Here is a 13,220-nt window from a genome sequence, read left to right as displayed (position 1 = left end):
ACTACGAGCTGTGGATGAAAACAGTGGTCAATATTCTAGAATGAATTTCACTCTCCAGTGGAATGTGCGCTGTTATGAAACTTCGCGTTAGATTAAAGCTGTGTGCCAGACCGGGACTCAAAGGCAGGACTTGTTCATTGACGGGCAGTACACCTACTGACTGAGATATCCAAGCAGGACTCACGACTCACCCTCACAGCTTTAATGCTATCAGTATCTCTCCCCTACTTTCTAAAGTTGACACGAGTTTTGGAAATATTCTTCCATGCTGTGGCTATGTCATTTTTACACAATATCCACCCTTCCGTCTTTGAAGTTGGAAAGGTAGGATAGCTCATGTGGTAGTGCCATTCCCGGTGAAACACAAGGGCCTCTTGGTTCGAGTCCCGGTCCGGCACATAGTTTTAATCTACCAAGAAATTTCAGTGGTAAATATGTTTCACTCCACATACTACTATATAGGACTATATAGAGAGACAGAAAAATTTGCTGAAAGGGCAATGTCATCCACGTATTATGTCCAGAACATACTTCAACCCGCCCGCCTCGAAACCAACATTGTTGTGGAAGTATACAACACCTTCCATCCTATAGCAACGTTTTTTTCGCTGTATTATGGTTCGTTACTCTCTGTTGTGAAACTACGCCGCTTCAAACTGATCTACAGGGTGATTTCGTGATGATGTTAAAAACTTTCAGAGAAGACGGAGAAAGGTAAACGTATCAATTAGAGGTAAGGGACCATGGTTCGGAAACGACCTAGTCGAAAGATATAAACGAAAATTGCTCTGATACTTCTGGCAGTGGAATACATATACCGGTACTGTTGTTGCTAAGATTGAAGGGTAGGTAGCTTCCAGAGGAGGTAGTATTGACCAAAATAAGAAATACCTAGTAAACATGGGCTCTAAACTGCCTACGTTAAGAGCTACGAGCACTAATTCATTTTCGCTTTTACGAAACACATCTCTTCTAATGAACAAGTGCCCATAGCTCTTAAAGTATGCGTTTTAGAGCCCATATTTACTGGACTTTTTTCTTGTTTTGGTCCATACTACCACTTTTGAACGCTTCATACTCTACAATCTTACCGGTACATATATTCCACAGTCATGGGTATCAGCTGGGTTTTCGTTTGTCACTTTCGACTCAGTCGTTTCTGGACCAAGTGCCTTACCTCAAACTCATACGCCGCGCGGTGTAGGCGCTGCAGTCATGGACTGTGCGGCTGGTCCCGGCGGAGGTTCGAGTCCTCCCTCGGGCATGGGTGTGTGTGTTTGTCCTTAGGATAATTTAGGTTAAGTAGTGTGTAAGCTTAGGGACTAATGACCATAGCAGTTAAGTCCCATAAGATTTCACACACATTCAAACTCATACGTTTACCCTGCTCCATGATCCCTGAAAGTTTGTAACTTCATATTGGCGCCAGCCTGTATATGTGAACACGCCATTTCGAAGGCTACACTATGTGATCAAAAGTATCCGGACATCTGGCTCAAAATGACTTACAAGCTCGAGGCGCCCTCCATCGGTAATGCTGCAATTCAGTTTGGTGTTGGCCCATCCTTAGCCTTGTGACAGCTTCCACTCTCGCAGGCATACGTTCAATCAGGTGCTGGAAGGTTTCTTGAGGAATGGCAGCCTATTCTTCACGGAGTGCTGCGCTAAGGAGAGGTATAGCCATGTGCTCGTCATGTGAATAGGGAACTGTTCGAGATTCTCTCGGGAGTGGCAACCGGCGATGACTGTTCGTCTGAATTGAGGTGTCATCCATCAGCGACGGCTCCATCGAGTTTAAGCGCGACCCTCATTCAGAACGCGACGCGTCCCCCCGGCCTTGGGGATCAGCAGGTGTCGGGAAAGCGCGCTGCTGGGGAACACGCCCCATGAGGACGCGGCCGAGTGGTTTTGCAATGTTTAGCCGTGGTGGGGACGGCGGCGCCAGCGCCGGGCCAGTGCGCTGCCAGCCACCAGCCGCCACGCACGCCGCAACAGTGAGTACGCTGCCGGCTGCTGCTCTTCCGCTCTGCTCAGTGGATGTCAACAACACTACCTGTGACTGCCGTGCACTTCCAGATGAAATGCTTGTCAATAACGGTGGCCCACTGCTTACGGCGAGAAACTTGTAGCTGGGAGGAGTAGTGTTTAAATCTGCGATTTAATTTTTCGATCGATTCCTTAAGTAATTTCGAACGATTATTTTTATGATGCCTTTATTAATGCGGTAGCCAACTACCTCCACTGTTATAGCATAACGCAGGCAGTGTTGAAACTCTAACGAATCTGACCTCGACGGAGAGTTAAATTCTAATTGTCATCATGCATATGTAAAATAATGCGGAAAATACTGACATTTCTTCATAGGACAACTTTTCTTCACAAGGGAAAAGGTCACGTAATTGCTCATAGTTTCCACATTCTCTGCCTTTTTGGCCACATACAGGTACAGTGAATACATTTAGGGTAAGTGCGGTAGAAAAGAAGAGAAACGTTTGTGTACTTTGGCACACAAAGTAAACAATAATGACAGATTTTCTAGGAGAATGCTGAGATTTTATTTATAAGTTTCTTTTCCATGACTCGTTACACGTTGACTATGCCGGACAATGCACCTACTGTGTTTTTGGGATGTCCAGATACTTTTGATCACATAGGTAAATAAGGAAAGATCAAACTTTAGCGTCCTGCCGACAACGATATAGGAAACGAGGCATGAGTACGTATTGAACGAGGATGTCCCTGTCCCGCGTGAGTCCTGTGCTTGCTAAAAATTTCCTTTGTAATTAATGTCTGCGTTATCGCATTTTTGGAAACGTAGATCGAGAAGTTTGGACTCGTAATGACAGTAATCGAGATATAACTGTTTCAGCCCAAAATATTAGGGGACGCCGGTTTGAACGTGTTATCATTGTTGTTTTTACCGTCGCCGTCATGTACTGTTCGGAGACTGGTTTGATAAAACTCTCCGGACTAGTCTATCTTGTAAAGCCTCTTCCTTTCTGCATAGCTGTAACCTACATCCATGTCAACCTGCTTTCTGCATTCAAACCTTAAACAACCTCTGAAACTGTTACCACCGGCCGTTGTGACCGACTGGTTCTAGGCGCTTCAGTCCGGAACCGCGCTGCTGCTACGGTCGCAGGTTCGAATCCTGCCTTGGACATGGATGTGTGTGATGTCCTTAGGTTGGTTAGGTTTAAGTAGTTCTACGTTCTAGGGGACTGATGACCTCAGAAGTTAAGTCCCATAGTGCTGAGAGCCATTTGAACTGTTGCCCGTGGCAATTCCCCCCGATTACTATACTGGTTCCTCGGGATGTTTCCCATCAACCAATCCCTCCTTTTGATAAAGCTGGACCATACATATTTCTCTCCACTTCGATTCAGTACTTCTTTAGTTACCTGATCTATCGATTTAGTCTTCAGCAGGCATCTGTGTCAAACGTTTCTGTTCTCGAACATAATGTAAAGTATACTTTCATATTTTTATTTAGGCTGTATTAGGTAAATACGTATGACAGGTTTTCGCTATGGTGTTAGTATATCATAAACAATTTTTACAGAAAAAATTTTAGATGCCTTCTGTTCGTTTTAACATATGTTAGTATATTTTTCAGCCACGCGAAAAAGGTACGATCCAGATCAGATGCCAACAACTCTTGTCACACTAGCCCAAATTTAATTCTACCCATTAACTACAAAATAATCTAATTCCAGTGACTATGGTAACATCAAACGTCTGAAACGTTTCAAAGCAAAGATATGATTACGGAGTCTGTAGTGACGAGTTTGTAGAGGAATAAACGATTTGCGTTTTAGTTGTATCAGAGATGTTATGCTCCTGTTAGTTCCGACACTGTGACCAGCTGCGCCGTGGCATGTTTTCTTAGCTGTCATCAAGGTGACAGCCAGCGTCTGCCAGATATTCCGCGATACGTTTAAGCACCCGTCGATTAAGGTGCTCGCATTTCCTATAACCGGTAACTAATGGGTTGGATTTCTTAATACACCTTAATCGGTTGTCCCTAGTACCGTTCTTGATTGATGATATAAACACTACGCTATAGTTTCTATAAATGCAGGTTTGGTTGATGGCTGGGTGTTGTGTGCTGTCCTTAGGTTAGTTAGGTTTAAGTAGTTCTAAGTTCTAGGGGACTGATGACCATAGATGTTAAGTCCCATAGTGCTCAGAGCCATTTGAACCAGGTTTGGCAGTTGGATTTCTGCTTTCACAATTGATATTTGCAATATGGCAACACAATTCCACATTTGAGTTGTGACTGGGGCATTGATTGCTAATTCCTTTTTAAGGCGTTGATTAATGTAGAGAAACCGATTTTGTGTGTCGTGAAGGAAAACAGGCGTTCACCTGATCTGGAAATTATTCATTTTGATTATTTAATGAAGAAACGAAAGTTGATGGGTAGAGACAAACAAATGTTAATTTTATTGAATTAGAACTGCCAAGTTGATTTGTGACACACTCATGTTCTGTACTGCTGGTTAATCTGTAAGTCGATATACTAATGTCTTCATTATAGAGGCTAAGATACTTATAGATAGTCAATGGCTGCTGGCAAAAAATTAGCTAACTCTTTGCACAGAAAGGTTTTCTTTTCTCATTTGGAAGTTTTGAAGTCATTCTAAGTCTGCAAAATGTTTGGCTGCAATTCTCTTCCATCAGTGACAACTTTTTTATCCCACAAAGCGCGTGATGTAGGTGGGTATAATAAAATCTTTTCAGATATCCACAAGGAAATAGTGTTCTCCCTTCCTTAAAAATGTTACAAAGGCACTGCGAACATTACTTTATCATTCTGACAAAATGGGGACAGCTGATTTAGAACAGCTAGCAAATTCGATTAAGGTTTAAATGGCTCTGAGCACTATGGGACTTAACATCTTAGGTCATCAGTCCCCTAGAACTTAGAACTACTTAAACCTAACTAACCTAAGGACATCACACACATCCATGCCTGAGGCAAGATTCGAACCTGCGACCATAGCAGTCGCGTGGTTCCGGACTGAAGCGCCTAGAACCGCTCGGCCACCGCGGCCGGCTTCGATTAAGGGCTAATATGTAAACACGATAGCGAAAAACTGTTCTTAAAATTGTTTTCGTCTTCCGGAAGCTACGTAGCATCTAATTACGTGGGCTGAGTCTGCTAGAATTGTTTAGACTTTAGTGACGCGGCAATTTTTCCAGTAACATTCAGTAGGAGTAAGACCAGACCGGACAGCCTTGCGTGTTACAGCGCCACTTCCGGGATGAAGTGAAGTGCGCCGGCCCCGGATGGAATCCGCCTGGCGGTTTAACGACGAAGGTCGGCGTGCTCGCCAGCCTGGATGTGGTTTTTAGGCTGTTTCCCACGTCCTGCTATGTGAATACCGGTTGTTACCCAAGTTAAGCCTCAGCAGCACACACACACACACACACACACACACACACACACACACACACGAGATCCCGCTTGGTTTTACACAGAAACAAAACTGAGGGTTTGCCTTGGCTGATATAGAGGTAACAAGGCCAAAACAAGCAGAGAGAAATCTGTGGGCAAAGAAGTGTCTGATGCAAGGAAATAAATTCACCCATGTTCTGTTACTTAAGCAGCTGGATTCCGATGATTTTCATAATTACCTAAGAATGGATGAGTCACGCATTTAGGAGCTGCTGAACGTCATCAATTCTTAACAAACAAGAGTAGTCCTGAGAGTGTATAAGCTGCGACAACAGACTGATACCTACATCATGATTTCCAACCACTAGCAGAAGAAAGAGGGCCTCAAATTCAGTGCTGTTACATCCCAACAATTGTTACCTGAAATGATTCCCGAAACCTGCAACATGATTTACAGTTGACTGAGGAAATACATCATGGTTAAACAAAATTCATGAAACAACTTTACTAATTTATGTATGTAGCATAAAAGATGACCTGTAAGTTTAAGAAATTTATTTCAAATTAGAAGAAGAAAGATTGCACATGAATGTGTCCACATCATCTAACAAATACAACAGATATTGTAGTAATGAAGTCTTGGAAATAAAAACTAAAACCAAAAATACAGGTCGACGGATTTTTATTCTCTCTGTACCACACGAAACTATCATGGATATGTGTAAAAAATGAAAATAGTTCTCCATTTCGTGCATCTATATTACTACACTCCTCGTAAGTGTCCCACAAACATCTGCAGTCTTTATATTTCTGCGGAAACTGACCTAAAAATTTCGTACGTCTCACACTCTCTTGTATACTACTACAGCATTGAATCCCACACACAGTGACAAACTTTAGACGGGTGGTTGGCACGATTTGCTGGATGGAGTGGCGATCAAAACGCCTACGCACATACAATTTGTTGGTCGGTGCGTGTGTAGGGCCCTTTAAAGTAAACATGCCAAATCAGTTAATAGCAATGCCGACCCTGCGTCGATGCGGGACGAAGGCACTAGAAAATTAACATTAAGTAGGAATAATAATGCGAGAATTCCTGGATAATCAATGAGAAATTTTGAATTTGAATCAGAATCAAATAACTCTTCACCTTTGACTTGACTGGCTAAAAGGCCAAAATGATTGAACAATTTTAGGAAATTCTCAGTGTTTGCAAAATCTGGAAGACGATCCGCTGTCCTCTTTGGTGCCTTAAAGTCGTAGGCCCTCTGACGGATGGGGAGTGTGAGGAAGATAAACAAAGATTAGCGTTCTATATAAATGGAGCATAAGCTCTTATTCGTAAAGATGGAGAAAGAAATCGGCATTGCCGGCATTCGCCTTAAGTGATTTAGGGAAATTACGTGAAACCTAGATCTGGATGACCAGGCGGTGATTTGATCCATCCAAGTTCCAGACAGTCCAGTGCCTTAATACTGCGCCTCGTCGCTCAGGCGGTGTGGGGGTGGTAGGTGGGAGGGAGGGGGGGGCGGAGGAGAGAGAGAGAGAGAGAGAGAGAGAGAGAGAGAGAGAGAGAGTGAGAGAGTGAGAGTGTATGTGTGTGTGTTTCGTGCGTTTTCCGTGGTCGGCGGTGTAGTTATGATTACCCATTTCGGATTTTAATGGGCGCGTTTTACGGCTTCGTCGCTGCGCACTTAATTGTTTCATGGAAGCCTGTGTTAGATGGTGACGGTATTAGCTTGCTGGAGGAGGTGTTCACGTAAGAGGCGGAATTAGTCAGGTTTCATTCTAGCTAATAAACAGATTTTGTATCCGTGAAAAATTGAAATTGCTTTTGTTGTAACTCTCTTGACTAACTTTACCTGTTACCCTGTTTTGTCTTGGATATTCCTGAGAAAGCTGCATAGAACCAGTGGTGCATTGACTGTTGTAGGTGTAAGTTTCTCAGTCAAGCGATCGTACTGTGGCATTTTTCTGAGATTGTCGCACTACATTTACATTGATGGGGAACGGTGACTCTCTTAATGTTATTTAACGGGTAAAAGCTAGATTGGCGGCTTTATTAATACTATTTCAAAAGTGTAGCTCTACCTATAGTTGATACGGTGTCGTTGATAAGCATTTCCTTGGTAACCAAGTATGTAATACGTCACATAACGTCTCGCGCATAGCACGTCGCTAGTAACGCGACGTCACTTCATTGGGGAGTAAGAGATAACGAAATATTTCAATGTCAGTACTTGCCATCAGTGATCAGAATTTCTACTCTTTCCTTATTTAGGATTTGGCACACTGTCGACGCCAATTGAGCTTATTATAGAGGGTGGAAGTGATTTTATCATTATGTTAATCTATCGAAATGTTACACATGTTATCGAAGATAGGTGTACACAATTCACTTGCAGACCTCTGGTCCTGCATTCGTACATTTAAGTTTGGAGTGCGTAGTACGAGAGGACACACTGCCCTCCCCTTATTTCCACTCCACAATTAGACAGAACACAGCTTGGTATGCTCCATAAAGATGCCTTATTCCGTATTACTTTACAAAGCGCGGACGGTGATATTCAGTAATACTTTACAAGGTGCCGCGAGCTACGGCCCTTTGCTGGTCGAGACATATGTGCGCCCACTGTAGGGTCTGCAGGCTAAGTGAGGCATCAGCTGTCAGCGGCCGCTCGGCAGTAACTGCGTGCACAAAGGACTTGTGAAGCCCAATACCGCACGCGTACGCACACAGTTACGATATTTCCCGCCAGGGAGCAGAATGTACTGGACAGACTGACCTATCCAGTTTGCAAAATGGCTCTTGGACTGGCAACTGACTTACAGTATTCAACGTAGTCCCACTCCAAAATGAGGCTTCATATTTTACAACATGAACATAAATATAACAAGCAACAAAATAAAAACGTAAATTCCAAACAAGGAAGATAATAAAGATAAAACTAGATAAAATATCAGGGCATATAAAAATGAAATGCACTGATATTTAGGATACACAAAACCAACAAAATGTTACTATCACATTGCATATGAAACATAAAGGGTACTAACATGTAAGACAAAAAAATATTGCCCCACTGCATAAGACACATGAAAGGCACTGACATTTAAGACACAAAAAGCAAGAAAAATATTACTGCATGCAGTATGGCTGTTAAGAAATTAATACTGATAGCAGTCAGTCAATTCGCAGAAAAATATTTACAGTATCTCAAGCTAATACACTGCTGGCCATTAAAATTGCTACACCACGAAGATGACGTGCTACAGACGTGAAATTTAACCGACAGGAAGAAGATGCTGTGATATGCAAATGACTAGCTTTTCAGAGCATTCACACAAGGTTGGCGCCGGTGGCGACACCTACAACGTGCTGACATGAGGAAAGTAACCAACCGATTTCTCATACACAGACAGCAGTTGACCGGCGTTGCCTGGTGAAACGATGTTGTGATGCTTCGTGTAAGGAGAAGAAATGCGTACCATCACGTTTCCGACTTTGATAAAGGTCGGATTGTAGCCTATCGCAATTGCGGTTTATCGTATCGCGACATTGCTGCTCGCGTTGTTCGAGATCCAATGACTGTTAGCAGAATATGGAATCGGTGCGTTCAGGAGGGTAATACGGAACGCCGTGCTGGATCCCAACGGCCTCGTATCACTAGCAGTCGAGATGAGTGGCATCTTATCCGCATGGCTGTAACGGATTGTGCAGCCACGTCTCGATCCCTGAGTCAACAGATGGGGACGTTTGCAAGACAACAACCATCTGCACGAACAGTTCGACGACGTTTGCAGCAGCACGGACTATCTGCTCGGAGACCATGGGTGCGGTTACCCTTGACGCTGCATCACAGACAGGAGGGCCTGTGATGGTGTACTCAACGACGAACCTTGGTGGACGAATGGCGAAACTTCATTTTTTCGGATGAATCCAGGTTATGTTTACAGCATCATGATGGTCGCATCCGCGTTTGCCGACATCGCGGTGAACGCACATTGGAAGCGTGTATTCGTCATCGCCATACTGGCGTATCACCCGGCGTGATGGTATGGGGTGCCATTGGTTACACATCTCGGTCACCTCTTGTTCGCATTTACGGCACTTTGAACAGTGGACGTTACATTTCAGATGTGTTACGACCCGTGGCTCTACCCTTCATTCGATCCCTGCGAAACCCTACATTTCAGCAGGATAATGCACGACCGCATGTTGCAGGTCCTGTACGGGCCTTTCTGGATACAGAAAATGTTCGACTGCTGCCCTGGCCAGCATATTCTCCAGATCTCTCACCAATTGAAAACGTCTGGTCAACGGTGGCTCGTCACAAAACGTCAGTCACTACTCTTCATGAACTGTGGTATCGTGTTGAAGGTGCATGAGCAGCTGTACCTGTACGCGCCACCAAAGCTCTGTTTGACTCAATGCCCAGGCACATCAAGGCCGTTATTACGGCCAGAGGTGGTTATTCTGGGTACTGATTTCTCAGGATCTGTGCACCGAAATTGCGTGAAAATGTAATCACATGTCAGTTCTAGTATAATATATTTGTGCAATGAACACCCGTTTATCATCTGCATTTCTTCTTGGTGTAGCAATTTTAATGGCCAGTAGTGTATTTTGTGCTATGATTTGTTGCTGTAATAGCAATTTAGTATTGGGCTTTCCTTGTTTACCACCTTACAAATGAAAGGGTATATCACTGATTCACTGCTTAAGCAGGCGGTACAATTTTACTAACAGACCTTCTTAATCTGCCAGTAGCATATTTCAGCTTCATCACACAATCACCCTTATCACTGATAGGAAAGAATTGATTGCTGAGTCCCAGCCTCTCAGCGAGACGCAAATCATCTACCTCGACTAGAACGAGATTGTCGATCTGGAGCTGCCATGTTCCTTCTGATGTCCAAAACTGTGATGCTGCAGCTGATGCAGGATCTCACTGGGCCACCTCTCCCAAAGACTGATGCAACTGTTCTGCAATTTGACACCAGTGCAACTCGGTGGCGGGAATCTCAGGGATCGAGGGTTCAGAATGGGCACAAAGGGATTGAAAATGTGTAAATGCCCTGGAGTGAGAGTATAGATAGAGAATCTGTGAGAGCACAGTATGACCTTGAATTAGACGTGTTTCTGGGTTAACACTGTTGTCAGTTCTTCAAATGTAAGTACTGTATTGGCAATGACATGTTTGAGTGACTTCATAATTTGACTCCTGACAGTCCACCAAAGTGAGGGAAACGATGTGGAATAAAATTCCAATTGATACCCTTCGAGGTCGGTAAGGTCACAATACTTTCAACTGTAGCATCATCACAGAGAAAACGTTTCAGTTCATTGTGTGCATCTGGAAACGTAGTACCATTATCACTATACATGTGAGGTTTTCATCTTCTCGCTATGAATCTCCTGGGGAGGGCAACCAGAATTGACCCGATTACCATGTCAGTAATTCGAGGTGGCTGGGTTTGGTTGCCATGCAAATAAATAAAGCAATACAGGCGTTGATAATAACCTTATTAAGTTTTCCTCCGTGCTTTACAGTAACAGGGCCTGCATAATACACTCCACAGTGCTGGTAAAGAAGAGACTGGTTTCCTCTAGATGCTGCTAGTCGACCCATAAGTTGAACTGCAGTCTGGGACTTAAACCTAAAGCATTTCAAACATTTCCCCTAAAACTTTTGGCTATGTTTCGCCCGGTGGGAATCCAAAATCTCCTATGCAACGTAGACGGTGAAAGCTGTGATCCACCGTACAACAGATTTTCATGTTCATACACGATAGAATTTTTTCAGATGATGCGTAGGTGGTAAGATAATAGGATGTCACTCACAATACGGTACGTTAGCGTTCATTAACTTCCCTCCCAGTAGAAAAATACCTTCTGCGTCAACAAACTGGTAGCAAATCTCTTAATTTGCTGGTTTGTGGAATAGAAGCATTGGCCTTTAACAAAGCTGTTGCAATGAATTTTAGCACTCGCTGGTGGAAGGCGGTATTTTATATTTAAGAATGTAACTAAAAAAATGTTTTCATAAGTTAAACATTAATTTATAATGTTCGTATCATCCTCGGCTTAGAAGGTTGTATATCAGTTATCAGTATGTTTTTATTCTGTAGTACTGACCTGCCTGTAGGAACTGAAGACAGAAACTTGGAGTAAGTTGTTGAGGCCGCTAACGCCCTCATGGGTGGTGGCTCTCGTCGCGACTTGGCCGGTTTGCACACTGGTGGTGAAAGTAATATTTATGATATTCTAATGGCAATTGGAGAAGAGAGAGATGCTAACTGTTCCTTATCACGAATTTTTCCCAGTACCGTCCATTAAATTTCAAATTTCTCCTCATGGTCTATTGGAGTTAGAGAACGTAATACTGTTGGAGGCGATTCATTCGTTGGATGAGGACGCCAAGTTCTACGGCCCCTTGCCGTTATATGCTGGCTCCGTGTTCCAGGTACTATGACACCAAAATCTCACATACTTTCATCATATTCAGCTGCACTTACCTGGTATACCCACAAACAATTGTCATACTTGAGGAGGATAGGTGTCATTGTGTGCAAGAAACAAGGAATTTCCAATTAGACGATTGAATCCAACCCTCGTGGTCTTCTAGCCCACAATGGCACGTGTCTTCGCCTAACGGAGAGTTAATATAGTGTCTGGAATAACAATCCTGCGGTTTATTGTGCTGTCCTTTGACTTTCTCATGCTTTCGTTGCTGCTAAAGCGACTTGTATTGGTAGGACCACATTGTCACTTCTTCATACCCGCGAGAGCTTCCGTCATTTTTCTTGCTCTCTTCCCGTGTATGTACGCGCGTATTCCTGTCATTCGTGCACGAATACGGACGTGTCCCTATATATGTCAGATTTTTTGACGACTATAACGTTTGTAAACTGTCCTCGGAATGCGTGCGTGACTGTTTCCTAAACAGTTTCGCTAAGTGAGCATTGCTGCTACACGCTTTGTTACGGCAGAAGACCATCACAATAGTGTTTTGAAACGCATCCGCGTTCTCCCATACATGCTGTAGAGTAGTTCAAAGCGCGGTGGTGGACGCTGTTACACTTATCACAACCTTGGAACGTGCCCATTGTCTTGTTGAAACTCCATCAGTCTTAGAAAAAAAATCAAGAGGCGTAGTTACCTAAAGAAGCAGCAGCGATGTGGCCGTCATTGCTGGATAAAGGCCTTCTCTAGCTTCTTCCACGCATTACTGACCACTAACTTCTGTTGTCAAGTGCACCTTACATCATGTTTTCGGCTCGGTCTTCTTCTGGAATCCAGTAAAACACTTCCTTGGGCCATCCACTATACATTCGTCTATCTACATGTCCAACCGACCATTTTATTTTCATTACACTCCGAATTCAGTCTTCCACAGTAGTCCGTTCCCTGAGCCATTTGATTTTCTCTCTCAGTATTCCCCAACATACTTCCATCAGGCGCTGAGCAGTCTTCAGTTTTTGAATAGTTTTTGCATTTAAAGTTCGTCTCACAGCCGTAAGTCACTAAGAGTCTGTGGTCCTTACCAGATAGTCCAGAAACTTAGTTCTCAACAACCTACCTAATGTCTCGAAAACACTCCAGCCCACTTGCACTCTTCTGCTTATAACTTTTTAAAAAAATGTGTGTAGCCAAGGGTCCTCTTTACCTGCCCTAAATACAAAAACCCGTCATCTAGTTAATATTTCATTGTTCGTTTGTACTACTTTTTTCGATTTGTTGGATACTGTTGTGGACTGGCAAGACAGCCAATCCACTATGACAGGTAGCCGAAAGGCACGCATTTAAGCTCACGCA

General features: G+C 43.5%; 1 protein-coding gene across 1 annotated transcript in view; it reads left to right on the top strand.

Annotated features, from left to right (window-relative positions):
* Positions 1–1,935: 1,935 nt before the first annotated feature.
* The window catches only part of LOC124721693 (organic cation transporter protein-like), a 403,851-nt gene continuing 392,566 nt past the window's right edge, over positions 1,936–13,220 (top strand). Inside the window, exon 1 of the mRNA XM_047246773.1 lies at positions 1,936–1,994. Within this exon, the coding sequence (XP_047102729.1) occupies position 1,994 (1 nt within the window). The 5' untranslated portion in view covers positions 1,936–1,993. The remainder of the gene's footprint in view (positions 1,995–13,220) is intronic.

This window comes from Schistocerca piceifrons, chromosome X (assembly GCF_021461385.2).
Source record: "Schistocerca piceifrons isolate TAMUIC-IGC-003096 chromosome X, iqSchPice1.1, whole genome shotgun sequence".
NCBI classification, from domain to species: domain Eukaryota; kingdom Metazoa; phylum Arthropoda; class Insecta; order Orthoptera; family Acrididae; genus Schistocerca; species Schistocerca piceifrons.
Note: the sequence above shows the minus strand (reverse complement) of the source record. Positions and strands in the feature narration are given on the sequence as shown.